Source organism: Protopterus annectens, chromosome 7.part0 (assembly GCF_019279795.1).
Source record: "Protopterus annectens isolate FY-2018-M chromosome 7.part0, PAN1.0, whole genome shotgun sequence".
Classification (NCBI taxonomy): Eukaryota; Metazoa; Chordata; order Ceratodontiformes; family Protopteridae; genus Protopterus; species Protopterus annectens.
This window is the reverse complement of record NC_056739.1, coordinates 87,874,531-87,887,877: the sequence shown is the minus strand read 5'-3', so window position 1 is coordinate 87,887,877 and position 13,347 is coordinate 87,874,531. Positions and strand designations below refer to the sequence as shown.

Sequence of the window (13,347 nt, the reverse complement as noted above, 5' to 3'; positions counted from 1 at the left end):
TACAGTAGCATGACTCTCACACCTGACTCTTAACATTCCTTGATTGCTGGGTTAAATTTGCTTCACTTCTGCCTGATGTACATTGAGTAGTCCCCTGTGGTCCTATATTCATTTTCCACAAACACTCTGCTGTCTCCAGTTTTTAATACTTTTCTCTTCTGCCACTGTTTTCACTGGATCAACTGTTTCTGCTGGCATGATTGCATCTTTACTAATATAGGTTTTAGCTGCTTTCTCATGTCCAGGTTTGGAGCATACACTCGATGGGCCCTTTCATTTAACAAATCCTGCTGTGGAACACCACTCCACTTGCTTACTTGTGCTGCTATAAAATTAATATAGTAAATTCCTTCTAGTTTATCTGGTACAGTAGAAAACCTCAGGTTTTCAATATGTGTTTAGTCTTCTAACTGTACTTCTTTTTGAAACATCTCTTCTTGAGAAGTCTCATACTCAGCCAGTTTTTTCTTCATTTCATCTGATTTTTGAAGTTTTATCAGTTCATCTTTACAGCTAGTAAAAGCTTCTTCTATTTTTTCCAGTCTTTTGACATTTTAGTCGATATATTCCTTCAGTGTTTCATTTATTTTAATCACTTCTGAGTACATTTGATTTATTTTTTCTTCTAAATTTCTGGAAGCCAACTCTTGAACCAGAGCTGAAGCTTTAACTACTTTTTGCTGAACAGCTGCAAAATCCTTCCCAGTCAGCGTTTACTCTTCACATTTTATGTTTGATTTTCTTTCAGGTTATCTAAATTTCTTCTTTGCTGGCATTTAGGCAGTGTACTTTCTAACTAGTATCTGAATTTTACCCAGAAAACAGTTTCAATGGGTCTCCTGTCTCCGTTTTTGTTTTCACACTGGTAGTGCTGAAGTTAAGCTGTTTATCAGTGTGCAGCCATCTTGGAACTCCCTCAGCACAACATATTTTAGTATCAGTTTCCTTGATTATATTTTAAGGGTTTCCTAGAAAATATTGTATTTTTTCAAGACAATATTGCAATTAACATTACTGACACTTTACTGACTTTTGATGATTACAGTAGAAAACTATATTCACAATTTTCTGTGAGTCTTGTCACTTATTTTCATGAAATGATGAGGTAATACTTTCACAATAAAGTCACATTTACAACAGCAGTTGCATATCACCTGTTCTGACTGGCAAATAAGTTATTACTAGTGGTGATGGGTCTTATGAATAAAAATGACATGGTTCCCTAGACTACTTGTAAAGGACTAATGATTTATTTAAGAAGTTAACCAATTCACAAGCTATAACACAAGTCTGCTGACGTAAACTGGAATAGCACAGTATAGGGTGGTTGTGCCATGAAATGCACATTACAATGCAATACATATTGGTATTTCCTATTCAACCTCCCACTCAAAGAAGCCATCCTTAAATTCAAAAACATCTTCCTTAATACCCTCATCTCTCTGGCCCCTATCAGAAAGATTTGTGTTAAATCCAATTATGCTCCCTGGATAAGCAAATAAACTCTCTCCATCATGCAAAAGAGATACAAAGCATGGAAAGTCTGAAATAAACTCAAAACCCCTTCTAGTCTCCAAAACTATAGGAAATTATGAAACACTGCAAAAAAAAAAAACATGTCACTCTTGACAAAAAATCCATTTATCCTGACCCACAAAAACGTCTCCACTCAAACCCCAAAATATTCTGGAGTACTGTCAACAAACACTTACACCCAGGGAACCCAGCCCCTCCTAACCCATCCCCTAACAGCTCTCCACTAGAAACTGCCACTCTTCTGAACTCCTTCTTCATTAACACCATACAAAACCTAATTAAACCAAACACAGATACCTGCCTTGACACTCCTCACCCTCCTCCCACAAAACTCCTTTCTCTATCAAGTCTGACCCTACCTCCATCATCAGATCTCTACTTTACAAACTAAAACCCTGCTCCTCCTCTGTTGATGACGTGCCTCTTCTGCATCTTAAACTCACCGCCCCTTCTGTCACCTACCCAGTCTCCATACTTATCAAAAGGTCAGTTCAAGAAAATTCTGTCCCTAATATCTGGAAAATGTCCTATATTATACCCTTACATAAAGGAGGCAACTCAACTGACCCCTCAAATTTCAGGCCTATTGCTATTCTATCCCCTCTTTCTAAGATTCTGTAAAAGTGTGTACACAAGCCACTCATCTCATACCTCATTCAGGAAAATCTCTTCACCCCAACACAACACGGTTTCTGATCACAATATAGTAAACTACAGCAATACTATCCTTCACTCAGTCTCTACATCTCTTAATAGTAGCAAACTAGTATCATGCCTCTTCCTTGACCTGTCTAAAGTGTTTGACCACTGTGTCCCACAACCTCCTTCTCTCCAAGCTTTCCTCCTTCACTCTCTATCTCTACTCTATCCTGGTTCTCTTCATACCTATCAAATAGAGCTCAATCAGTCAAATGGCTCTCTGCAACTTCACCTCTCCTCCCTGTCCAAACTGGTGTGACCCAAGGCGCCATCCTGGACCCACTGCTATTTAACATCTTAACTACTCTTCTTCTTCTCTTTCGGCTGTTCCCATTAGGGGTCGCTACAACGGATCATCTGTTTCCATTTCTTCCTGTCCTCTGCATCTTGCTCTGTCACACCAGCCACCTGCATGTCCTCTCTCACCATATCCATAAAACTTATCGTAGGCCATCCTCTTTTCCTCTTACCTGACAGGTCCATCCTTAGCATCCTTTTACCAATATATCCAGCATCCCTCCTCAGCACATGTCCAAATCAATGCAGTTTCGTCTCTCTGGCTTTATCTCCAAACCATCCAACCTAAGCTTACCCTGTACTATACCGATTCCTAATCCTGTCCATCCTTGTCACACCCAGTGCAAATCTTAACATCTTTAACTCTGCCACATCCAGCTCTGACTCTTGCCTTTTTGTCACTGCCACCGTCTCCAACCCATATAACATAGCTGGTCTCACAACCCTCTTGTAGACCTTCCCTTTCACTCTTACTGGTACCCGTCTGTCACAAATCACTCCTGACACTCTTCTCCACCCATTCCACCCTGCCTGTACTCTCTTCTTCACCTCTCTTCCACACTCACCATTACGCTGAACTGTTGATCCCAAGTACTTAAACTCAACCACCTTCACCAACTCTACTCCCTGCATCCTTACTATTCCTCTATCCTCCCTCTCATTCACACTCATATATTCTGCCTTAGTCCTGCTGACCTTCATTCCTCTCCTCTCTAGGGCATATTTCCACCTATCCAGGGTCTCCTCAACCTGGTCCCAACTCTCACTACAGATCACAATGTCATCTGCAAACATCATAGCCCATGGGGCCTCCTGTCTGATCTTTTCTGTCAACCTGTCCATCACCACTGCAAATAAGAAAGGGCTCAGAGCTGATCCTTGATGTAATCCCACCTCCACCTTAAACGCATCCATCACTACCACTGCAGACCTCACCACTGTCACACTACCCTCGTACATATCCTGTACCACTCTTACATACTTCTCTGCCACTCCTGACTTCCTCATACAATACCACAACTCCTATCTAGGCACCCTGTCATATGCTTTCTCTAAGTCCACAAAGACACAATGCAACTCTTTCTTACCTGCTCTATATTTCTCCATCAACACTCTCAGAACAAACATCACATCTGTAGTGCTCTTTCCCGGCATAAAACCATATTGTTGATCACTAATCATCACCTCCCTTCTTAGCTTCCACTACTCTTTCCCATAACTTCATGCTGTGACTGATCAGTTTTATCCCTCTGTAGTTACTACAGCTCTGCAAATCACCCTTATTCTTAAATATAGGTACCAAAACACTTTTTCTCCACTCTTCAGGCATCCTCTGACTTTCCAAGATTTCATTAAACAATCTGGTTAAAAACTCCACTGCCATTTCTCCTAAGCACCTCCATGCTTCCACTGGGATGTCATCTGGACCAACAGCTTTTCCATTCTTCATTCTCTTCATAGCTGTCCTTACTTCCTCCTTGCTAATCTGTTTCACTTCCTGATTCACTATCCCTACATCATCCAACTTTCTCTCTCTCTCATTCTCTTCATTCATCAGCCCCTCAAAGTACTCTTTCCATCTGCTCAACACACTCTCCTCACTTGTGAGTATGTTTCCCTCACTATCCTTTATCACCCTTACCTGCTGCACATCTTTCCCATCTCGGTCCCTCTGTCAGGCTAATCGGTACAGGTCCTTTTCTTCCTCTTTAGTGTCCAACCTTTCATACAACTCTCCATATGCCTTACCCTTAGCCTTTGCCTCCTCTCTCTTTGCCATGCGCCTCATCTCCTTATACTCCTGTCTACTTTCTTCATCACTTTGACAATCCCACTTCTTCACCAGCCTCTTCCTCTGTATACTCTCCTGTACTTTCTCATTCCACCATCAGGTCTCCTTGACCTCCTTCATCTGTCCAGATGCCACAGCAAGCACTGTTCTAGTTGTCTCCCTTACCAGTTCTGCTGTAGATACCCAGCTATTTGATAACTCTTAACTGCCTCCTAGTGCCTGTCTTAACTCTTCCCTGAACTCCACCTCACAATCACCCTCTTTCAACTTCCACCATTTAATCCTTGGTGCTGCCCTCACACTCCTCCTCCTCTTCTTGATCACCAACGTCATCCTACAGACCACCATCCTATGCTGCCTAACTACACTTTCCTTTGTCACCACTTTACAGTCTCCAGTCTCCTTCAGACTGGCCTTCCTACATAACATATAATCCACCTGTGTGCATCTTCCTCCACTCTTGTACGTCACCCTATGCTCATCCCTCTTCTTAAAATACGTATTCACCACAGCCATGTCCATCCTTTTCACACAATCCTCTGTCATCTGACCTTCTGCATTCTTCTCCTTAACACCATACCTACCCATCACTTCCTCATCCCCTCTTTTCCCTTCACCAACATGCCCATTGAAATCCACTCCAATCACCAGTCTCTCATCCTTGGGTACAGTCACCACCACTTCATCCAACTCCAAAATTTTTCTTTCTCATCCATCTCACACCCAACTTGCAGAGCATATGCACTAACAACATTCATCATTACACCATCAATTTCCAGCTTCATAAACATCACTCTATCCGACATTCTTTTCACCTCCAAAACACTTTTGGCATACTGTTCCTTCAGGATAACCCCTACCTCATTTCTCCTGCCATCCACACCATGATAGAACAATTTGAACCCACCTCCTATACACCTGGCCTTACTTCCCTTCCATCTGGTCTCTTGCACGCACAATATATCAACCTTCCTTCTCTCCATCATATCAGCTAGCTCTCTCCCTATACCAGTCATATTGCCAACATTCAAAGTTCCTACCCTCACTACCACACTCCTAACCTTCCTCCTCTCTTCCTGCCTTTGGGCATGCCTTCCCCTCTTCTTTTCCTTAGGCCAACAGTAGCCCAATTTCCGCCAGCACCCTGTTGGCTAATAGTACTGCTGATGGTTGTTGTTAACCCGGGCTTCGACTGATCCAGTATGGAAATCTGTATTGTTGTCCGCATATGTCATTTGGCAGAGGTTTTACACCGGATGCTGTTCCCGACGTAACCCTCCCCATTTATGCGGGCTTGGGACCGGCACGAAGAAATGCACTGTCTTGTGCATCCCCAGTAGCTGGGTTATTTAACGTCTTTACTAATAATATCTACCAATCCTGCCCCCTCTCCACACTTATACAGTATGCCGATGACTCCACCCTCATCACCACCTCTGACAGTATATGCCACCTGCTGTCTCTTACTCAGGACACCCTCTCCTCAGTTGAAAGATGGCTCACAACTAACCAACTCCTACTTAACCCCAATAAAACAAAACTACTCTTCCTCCCCACACCCCTCCAACACCTCAAAGCCTCCTTCTCAGTCTCTTCTCTAAACAATACTACTATTAAGGTAGAATCTTACACTAAACTTCTCAGAGTTTTTATAGATTATGAACTTAAATTTGACATCCACATCAATAACTGTATCAAGAAGACGCACCAAAAACTAGGACTGCTCTGTAGAAATAAAAAATTCTTAACACAAGAATATAAACTGTCTCTAGCTCAAGCCTACCTACTGCCTACCCTAATATACGCCGCCCCTGTCTTCACTAACCTTAAAAAAAAATCTGTCTACCAAATTCAAGCTTACCTATAACAAAATTGCTAGATTTGCCAGAAATCTCCCCTATCACTCACATCAATGCCTCTCCTTACAAAAACACCATTGGTTAGAACTCCATAATCAGCTCATTCTACCTCATACTATCCTCCAACAACCCACATCCTGTCCATCTGTAGCAACCCTCATCTCTCCTTACACCCCCAACCGGGAACTTCGTACTCCGACCAGCACCTCCTTCAAATCACAAAACCAAATAAATCTATAGGAAAAATTCTATATAGCCACTCAGTTAGCTCCTATTGGAAACAACGTCCTCTCCATATCAGAACCATCCAAAACCCTTGCAACTTCAAACTCGCTATAAAGGAACATCTGCTTAACTCCTGGAACTGCCCCTCTAAGAATCCTACTTGAACTCTACCCACTCTACCTTATCTCCCCCCCTTTTCTTCTACCACTATGTCTTTACAGATACCCATGCCTACTTGTTTCGTAGGTTTTCCTGCTCTTTGACTTTTTCCCTCCACTATAGTCCTATCTTCACTTCTTATCTCTCCCTCCTCCTACACACTGTACCCCTTCTTTTTCTTTTCCCTACACTCTGTACCCATCCTTTTTCTCTTCCCTACACCCTGTACCCCTCCTTTTTCTTTTCCCTACACTCTGTACCCCTCATTTTTCTCTTCCCTACATGCTGCACCCCTCCTTTTCTCTTCCCTATACTCTGTACCCATCCTTTTTCTCTTCCCTACACGCTGTACCACTCCTTTTTCTTTTCCCTACACGCTGTACCCCTCCTTTTTCTTTTCCCTACACTCTGTACCCCTCCTTTTTGTCTTCCCTACACTCTGTACCCCTCCTTTTTCTTTTCCATACACTCTGTACCCCTCCTTTTTCTTTTCCCTACACTCTGTACCCCCTCCTTTTCCTTTCCCTACACTCTGTACCCCTCCTTTTTCTTTTCCCTACACTCTGTACCCCCTCCTTTTCCTTTCCCTACACTCTGTACCCCTCCTTTTTCTTTTCCATACACTCTGTACCCCTCCTTTTTCTTTTCCCTACACTCTGTACCCTTCCTTTTTCCTTTCCCTACACTCTGTACCCCTCCTTTTTCTTTTCCATACAATCTGTACCCCTCTTTTTTCTCTTCCCTACACTTTGTACCCCTCCTTTTTCCTTTTCCTACACTCTGTACCCCTCCTTTTTCCTTTCCCTACACTCTGTACCCCTCCTTTTTCTTTACCCTACACTTTGTACCCCTCCTTTTTCTCTTCCCTACATGCTGTACCCCTCCTTTTTCTTTTCCCTCCACTCTGTACTCCTCCCTTTTCTTTTCCCTACACTTTGTGCCCCTCCTTTTTCTTTACCCTACACTTTGTACCCCTCCTTTTTCTCTTCCCTACATGCTGTACCCCTTCTTTTTCTTTTCCCTACACTCTGTACCCCTACTTTTTCTTTTCCCTAGTACCTGGACCCCTCTTTCCTGGTAACTATATTCTTCACTACACTTACACGTAGGTTAGCAAATTTCCCATCCAAATGATTATTCTCATGTTGAATCTGTGTTTATATGGGTCATAATAGATTATATCTATGTTGAATTTTTCTCTCTCTTCATACATTGTATAAAATTAACCTATTTTTTTATGATTGCTTGATTAAGTACTTAATTTTATTGTATAAAAAAATCATTGCTGTAATGGAGCTTTTCACCTCAGGTCTATGCTGAAAAAGGGCATCTGCCCAGCCAGACCAATACAGTTAACAAATGGCAAATAAATAAATAAATAAATAAATAATGAAGGAAATATTCAACCATATGGTGAAGGCTATCAATGGACCACTCACTGATAAGGAAATTAGGCTAGTGCCATATTTTTTCCACTGATAAAGAGAGACTAGTTGGGTTCAGTGTTCTTCAAAAGCACTTAATCGATCCTAGTTCTACCTCACCACCTACTTAATTCATCATTTTACTTGCTTCTCTCCTTCTTTTATTCATCTAACTACTGCTCAGCATTCCTTTAATTACCTCCAAACTTTCCTATCCCCTTCTTTAACTCATCCCAGTATTTTCCCCTGCCTCCTTAGCTCATCTCCGTACTCCCTATCCCTACTTAATGTATCCCAGTACAGCCTACCCACATCTTTATTCATATATGTACTGCATGACCCCTCCCTAATTTATCTAAGTCCTTCCACACCCATCCCTATTCTGCCCAGTACTGCCATAGACCTCCTTAATGGACCTCAGCACTGCTTTATCACCCCTTAATTCAAGACACATGGTTCTCCTACTTCTAAGACGTGACAGAGACACCATTTGTACTCTGTAACTTTCTTCCATAGTTTATTTTAGTATCCAACTGCCATGAAAAGCTCACTAACCCAAACATCAAATACTCATTGACCTTCTTTACTTTGTTTTTTTTTAGTATGCTTAATTCCTACTTGATATAATACAACATACATACAGGCACAAACACACATGCATATACAATATATACTCTTCCATCGTCTCTTACCCAGATGTTTTGCTTTCCATTCGTTTCTAATGGATCTAAACCTATACCATCGAACAGGCTACAAAATGGGAGAATAATCTCTCTCCACTTCTACCAGTATCTGCCAGTGTACCCAAAGTATCCATACTTGGCCCCCTCCTCTTTGTCATATTTACCAACAATCTAGATTCAGCAACTAAACTTGCCACAATTATACAATATGCAGGCAATTCCTCTCTTTTCTGTTCTGCCCCTTCCCCCAAGAACTTCAGTTCAAAATGCAAAAATAATTCCAGGACATTGAAACTTACCTGTCCAACCATAAACTCATTCTACACCCAAACAAGACTGAGTTAATGATTTTCACAAAGAAAACTTTGAAGACCAACCCACTACCTCTCTCTATTCACTCCTCAAATGGAACCAAAATTGAGCATACAAATCAAACCAAGCTCCTAGGGGTCACAACAGATGACAGGCTAAAATTTGATATACGTATTTCCCTAACAATCAAAAAAGTCCATGCCACACTAGGCGCTCTCGATAGGGCCAAACCTTACCGAACACACCAAGCCAGACTAGCCATGTCAAGATTTCACTTACTTTCTACCCTCCTCTACTGCTCACACATTTTCACCAACATACATAAGGCTGACGTTAGTAACCTTGAGTCCTGCTATAAAAAATATCTAAGTTTTCTCCTAATCATCCACATAAAGCTCACCATTGCTCTGCTCTTAATCAACTTAACTGGCTAAGTTTGCCACTAGTCATCCACATAAAGCTCACCATTGTTCTGCTCTTAATCAACTAAACTGGCCAAGTTTGCCGCTAGTCATTCACATAAAGTTCACCATTGTTCTGCTCTTAATCAACTAAACTGGCTGGAACTTCCCAACCTGTTAATACTAAACTAACTTACCTTTACCCACAAAATAATTCACAACTCCAGTAAATGCCCTGCTCTTTCTAACCTGGTCCAACCAAATCTCAACAGTAGGTCCCTCAAGTCTTCTAACAGCTTATTGCTAAAAGTTACCCAGTTTCACAACTATCATGGTGACTTTCTATATTCCAGTAAAATAGCAAACACCTGGAATGTTCTTCCTCAGGACATCCAGAACAATCCAAGCATGTATTCTTTAAAGTTTAAAAGAAATAAAAGAATATCTCAACAACAGCTGGCTCTGCTCCTATAATTCTCCTAGATAATTCATCTCTCCTATTTCTTAACAACCATCTCCAGCACCTTTAACCAGCTTACACCTATCTCGAGTGTTTTCAAACTGTTTTGGTTTGCTGTCTGACAGATATGTGATTACTCAGTGATGTCAATATGTCTGTTTTATACTATGCTCTATGTTTGTTTGTTTTGCTATCTGACCAATATTTGATTACTCAGTTACTCAATACCTCTGTTTTTATGCTATGCTCTATGTTTGTTACTTAATTAATTCTGCTAATTGTTTTAGTTAGCATATTTGTTTTCTTTTCTTGTCTGCTGTATGTCTTACTTGTTACAAATTGGTTTTGTTACTGGAGCTTTTCTCCCCAGGTCTCCACTGAAAATGGGCTACTGGCCCAGTCGGACACTACCCAGTTAACAAATGTAAATAAAATAACTCTTAATTTTGTTTTCTGTTTGACTTTAACAGGTGCCTTATCAGGAACTTGGAGGCAAGACCTTGGTAATGGCCATTTATGACTTTGACCGATTTTCTAAGCATGACATCATTGGAGAGGTGAAGCTGCCCATGAACACAGTCGACTTGGGACAGCCCATTGAAGAATGGCGAGACCTTCAGAGTGCAGAGAAAGAGGAGGTACAATTTGAATAATTAACTCTCTGAGTAAAGGTGTAGAGTACTGAAGCTGCAGAATGCGATAATGTTGAAGAAAAGGGAGAAACAAAAAACAAAGAGCAGGTGACTAGGGGGGATGATAGCAGAAAAATGATGAAAAGGACAAGCAACTGCAATTCTCAGTAGTGCAGAAAATATGTTTTTATCAACCATATTCCAGTTCTCTAGGCTGTTTTTACATTAGAACATGGAGATGATGTGACCCTTTCCCTTGAACCTCTGGTAATTATTTGCTGAGTGCAGGTTACTCACAAAGGATAAAGTTAGACCCTCTATCTTTGGGTGCAGAAACACAGCCAGGTCATTTTGTGCCTGTTATCCTGATCAGGTCATAGCTGAGGAAACAAAAAGGTCTTCTCAAGTTGAGAAACAAAAAAAAAAAATCTCTACTCCACTCATGACTGTCTGTGACCACATATGGCAAATGCAGTATCTGCATTCATTTATGAAGCCATGATATCTTTGCAGCTTCATAAATCAATGGAGTTACTGTGCTCCCACACTATCAGCACTTGCTGAACATGTCCCCAAAACCTTGTGTCCTGGACGGCTGCCCCGTGTCACCGCACCCTACTTACAGCTCTGTTTGGGAGAATTTCAGTAAGCTGCATTCATTGTATACTAGCTAGTATGCATATGGTGCCTATAGGATGTAATTGTACAGTAACTGGGCACACTATTCTTGAGTGTTTTCTTTGACTTTGTGCTTTTTGTTGTCTGCTGGCCATCATCACTCCTCATATGTTTCACTGCTCAGTCATTTCATGTCACTTTTGGGTTGCTTGTGTTTCGTGTAATCTTGAGAAGAGGGTTTCTCAAATCCACTGGAAATTAGCTTATGAGCAGTGAGCCATCTTCTTAGTAGTAAGACCCAAACTGTAAGGAGGCCATCCATCCAGTCAGCCACAAGGTTTGGTTTAGACTTCCTCTGGCCTATGTGCTGGTCCTTGTAGTCTGATGTCAATTTTCTCTCCCAGTATCATGCTACCCTGAGGCTTCTGTATGCTCTTGTGGACTTGTCAAATGTGGCTACTGTACTGTGCTGTGTATTGTCCTGTCATCTGTTGTGCTGTACTGTTCTGTGCTGTATTGTACTGTACTATACTGTGCTGTACTGTACTATGCTGTACTGTACTGTACTGTGTTGTATTGTACTGCACTGTACTGTACTGTACACATATTGGTGGATGTGTACGTCTTTGACAGATTTGCTGCTTACTGAGTTTCCTGCCTCTGCTAGGAGCTAATCAGTTGAGGCTGATCCCTCTCTTCACATGGAGGAATTCACTGCTGACTTCCGATTCCCACCCCTCTCTCCAGCTCTGCCTATGCCCAAGATGTTACTTCATCCCTGGTCATCTGGCAACAATCAACACTTTATCTGTCTGCCCAGAGAGCCAGTACTCGACTGTTTATGATAACTGGACATGAACTATTACATTTTAGGTCTCACTATCAGACTGAAACATAACAAGTATGTACTTGTTATATCAGGTGATGTGAGAGAGGGCTGCCCCTAGGGATAAACTGTTGGGACTTTGTGTTTGCTAGCCTCAGCTTGGCTATTTTTTGTTCTGTTTATCCCTACACTTACAGCCACACATGACCTTTACTAGTGCACTCTATGATATGTTAACATATTTCAGGCTAGGAGAGTGTACTGAGGCCCTGTACTACTCAGTCAGACCCCCTTCTACTGAAAAAAAAACATAGGTGCAGGATTGCTGTGGCCCTGCACTACTCAGTCAGACCCCCTTCTACTGAAAATTACAGCTGTAGTACCACTGTGGCCCTGTACTACTCAGGAAGAGCCCCTTCTACAAAAAAAGTACAATGTAGAACAGAGAAGAAAAACACAACACATAAGTACATAGAAATACTAGTATGAGTTACATGCAGCTCCATCTGTAGCCACCTGGTAGAGACACTGCCTAGATACAGGGAGATGTAGCAGTTAAATCTCACTTTGGGGATCTTCTCTAATGTATAACTATTGGAAGTATACTTTGCCAGGGGTCTGCAGCCAGAAAAAGAATAAAATATATGAACTCAGAAGACTGAAAACTCTGAAGTGCCAAAGAAGGGCCACCTCCTGGAGTCACAGACTAAAAGGTAACAGTAATCCTTGGTGAAGGTATAAACCAGTGACCAACTGGCCATGGCACAAATGGCAGTACTGCAGACATTCTTGAGGTAAGCAGGGAAGGTAGCTGTAGTGGCATTTTATACAACAGCATCTTTTTTCATCTATAGGATAGCAGCTGATATAAAAAACAATGCATTTGGAATGTATTTGCTAAAACTACTGCAAGTGTTATTTTTTTGGAGCAAAGGAGATTAACAGCTGCTCCAATTCCTGAAGTTATGCACCCTGGTCAGGTAATAGCTATGCTAGTTCTGATATGAAAGGTTCTTTCTCTCTTGGGTTCTTCCCCCAGAAAGAAAACAAAGATAAAACACCTTGTATAAGGACATTTCTAACACCATCTGTGATGCTATGGGGTAGTGCCATCTGTGCCAGGGAGAGTAGGGCAGTACATGTGTACATATGCCAGCATAGGTAGTTGGAGCTTTGTAAAGAATTTTATGTTATTTGACTGTCACACTGATTTGTACAGATGTTGACTTAAAAATATATTTGTAAAGTTACTTGTGTTAAAAATGCATTTTCCAAATGCCACGGTGGTATGGCGGTAGCATTGTTACCTCACAGCAAGACGTTCTCCTGTTTGATTCTCGGCTGGGCTTGGGAGTGCCTTCTGTGTGGAGTCTGCATGTCCTTCCCGCAGTTGGGTAGCATTCGAAAGTCATGTGTGCATAAAT

At 41.6% G+C, this 13,347-nt stretch overlaps 1 protein-coding gene across 2 annotated transcripts in view; it reads left to right on the top strand.

Moving 5' to 3' along the window:
- Positions 1–13,347, top strand: part of SYT2 (synaptotagmin 2) — a 1,145,572-nt gene that overhangs the window by 1,093,514 nt on the left and 38,711 nt on the right. For both annotated transcript variants that reach the window (XM_044076513.1, XM_044076514.1), the window contains one exon: positions 10,318–10,485. In XM_044076513.1, the coding sequence (XP_043932448.1) occupies positions 10,318–10,485 (168 nt within the window). The remainder of the gene's footprint in view (positions 1–10,317; positions 10,486–13,347) is intronic.